This window comes from Seriola lalandi, unplaced genomic scaffold (genome assembly GCF_002814215.2).
Source record: "Seriola lalandi dorsalis isolate HSWRI2012SDOR001 ecotype SW California unplaced genomic scaffold, Sedor1 jcf7180002054177, whole genome shotgun sequence".
NCBI lineage: Eukaryota > Metazoa > Chordata > Actinopteri > Carangiformes > Carangidae > Seriola > Seriola lalandi.
The window spans coordinates 36861-38902 of NW_019524730.1; the positions used below are offsets into that span (position 1 = coordinate 36861).

The following is a 2042-nucleotide window of genomic DNA, read 5'->3' on the forward strand; positions in this document are numbered from 1 at the left end:
GCATAAATATTTGCACTAAAATCATTTCTGTTTAGATCTGTCTGTTGTTACAGATGACTTTAGCTAACCGTTAGCAATCCTGGCTAACGGTTAGCTAACAGTCGTCAGGTAATTGTCTAAAGTGTGTAAACATTTCAAAGTTCAAACATCAGTATTAGTTTATAATCTGTAGGCTTAGAATTTATACATTTTGGAAAGACTGTTAAATCTTCATATAAATGTTGCATTAGCAAGGGATTAACATGAAGCTAATGCTACAGAAAAAGTGTAGCATTAACTATAAAGAAGTTATGGTCCAAGTTTCGCAGGGTGCGAGAAATGCTGACATTTTAAGTTAAATATTTTTCTTTATCAGTCATGTTAAACAATCCTGGCAGGTTTAAAAGCTTTTACAGCTGCTACGTCTTATTTCCTCACGTTTAGCATTATGCAAATGTCACCTAAATTTTATCGTCCTGAAATAATCAGAGAAACAGACCAAACTCCCAAAAGATCCGACTTTTTAACTGATCACAGACACTGTGATTTAAAAATGAAGACGTGTGAACCAAAACAGGAAAGCGTTTACAAATTCAACAAGACTCCCAACAGGATGAACATGAAGCTTTCGTATTTAATGTGACAGCAACAAGACGAGGAGAAAAGTCGATCACATTTCGGCTTAGACAGTTTAGAAAAGATGACATGATGTTGTTCAGTACAGATTGGAAACTGAATTACACTTCTGCAATGTGAAGTTACAGTCACCAGCAGGTGAGTGTTGTTTTCTGGCTTTTTGCTTTATTTGATCCATTACTGACCGTTAGCTTGTTACGCTAAGCTAAGCTACAGTCATATAAACGTAAAACTATTCTGGGGGTTTACCAATTTGAATCACTATAATTCTGCTTAGTCAACACACCAAAGTAAAAGATGGTGAAAATAACATGATTTTTTCTCTCTTTTTCTGGATTTTAGATTCACTCCTTAAGAAAAAAAAAAATCATGTTCACTTCCTGATACGCATCAGTTTACAGTGGCAGTGAACTGGAAATTGTTTGAGACGAATACATTTCTATGACTCTATTAAGATACAATGAGAACACAACAAGATGAAGTAATTAAAAGATCTTCAATTAAACCTCAAAAAAACCCTTTTCTTCAAATTTCCGCTAATTTTTTTTTCAATGCAGAAATTGAAAATGTGTGATAGAAAAGCTCTTAGTGAAGGTTTGAAGAAGGCACATTGTGACATTTTGATGCAGAAGTGTAACTCAGCCTTTACAGAACACAAGCAGGTTTAATTCACTACCCGTGCTAACTGACATCAGCACATAAAGTACAAATACATCACAGTACAGTGTCAACACAGGCAAAAGCAGAAGGCAACTTCAATTCAGCTGAAGAGTTTTATTCCAAAATGAGACATCCAAAAACTACAGAGCTAAAAAACACAAACAACCCAACCCTGCCCTATCTGTCTCAACTCACATCACAGATTTTGCAAAGTACAAATCTGTGCAACTCAACTTGATGTTTCTACTGTTTTTAATTGCCTAAATTAAAAACAGCTGGTGACACTAAGGCTTTGAAGCAAGCACATGAGGATATCGGGTAAGTATGAAGATAAATCCTGTGTTTTTCACAGTTGATCATCACTTTTAAAAAGTTGTGAACCAATTGAGGAGATGAAGGCCATTCATCACTTACTGCACCAGAAGCTTAAAACACACATTTTTTACCAGTATAACCTCCGCGACTGTCATGCATCGATCTGTTCAATAAAAGCAAGTGGATGTGCAGTATTTTGGAATAAAACTCTTCAATGACAAAGACATTAGACCTGAACTCTGTCTTGAAAATCACTCTGAAGCCCAACAGTCAGTGACAGACGACGTTTAACTGTCAAACATCTTCTTCCTATCAGATTTGTCTTCAATGTTCTTACGCCAGTCTCCCACGTCGCGGAGCTGCTTGTCCTGTGAACACAGATAATATTTATTTTAGTTTGTATGATGACCTGTTAAACGAGGAGGAAAAAAACTGTGAATAAGAAGTTTATT

General features: G+C 35.8%; 1 protein-coding gene across 1 annotated transcript in view; it reads right to left on the reverse strand.

Moving 5' to 3' along the window:
* Positions 1 to 593: 593 nt before the first annotated feature.
* LOC111653203 (troponin I, fast skeletal muscle-like) overlaps positions 594 to 2042 on the reverse strand; it is a 10227-nt gene continuing 8778 nt past the window's right edge. The window contains exon 7 of the mRNA XM_023403680.1: positions 594 to 1958. Within this exon, the coding sequence (XP_023259448.1) occupies positions 1878 to 1958 (81 nt within the window). The 3' untranslated portion in view covers positions 594 to 1877. The remainder of the gene's footprint in view (positions 1959 to 2042) is intronic.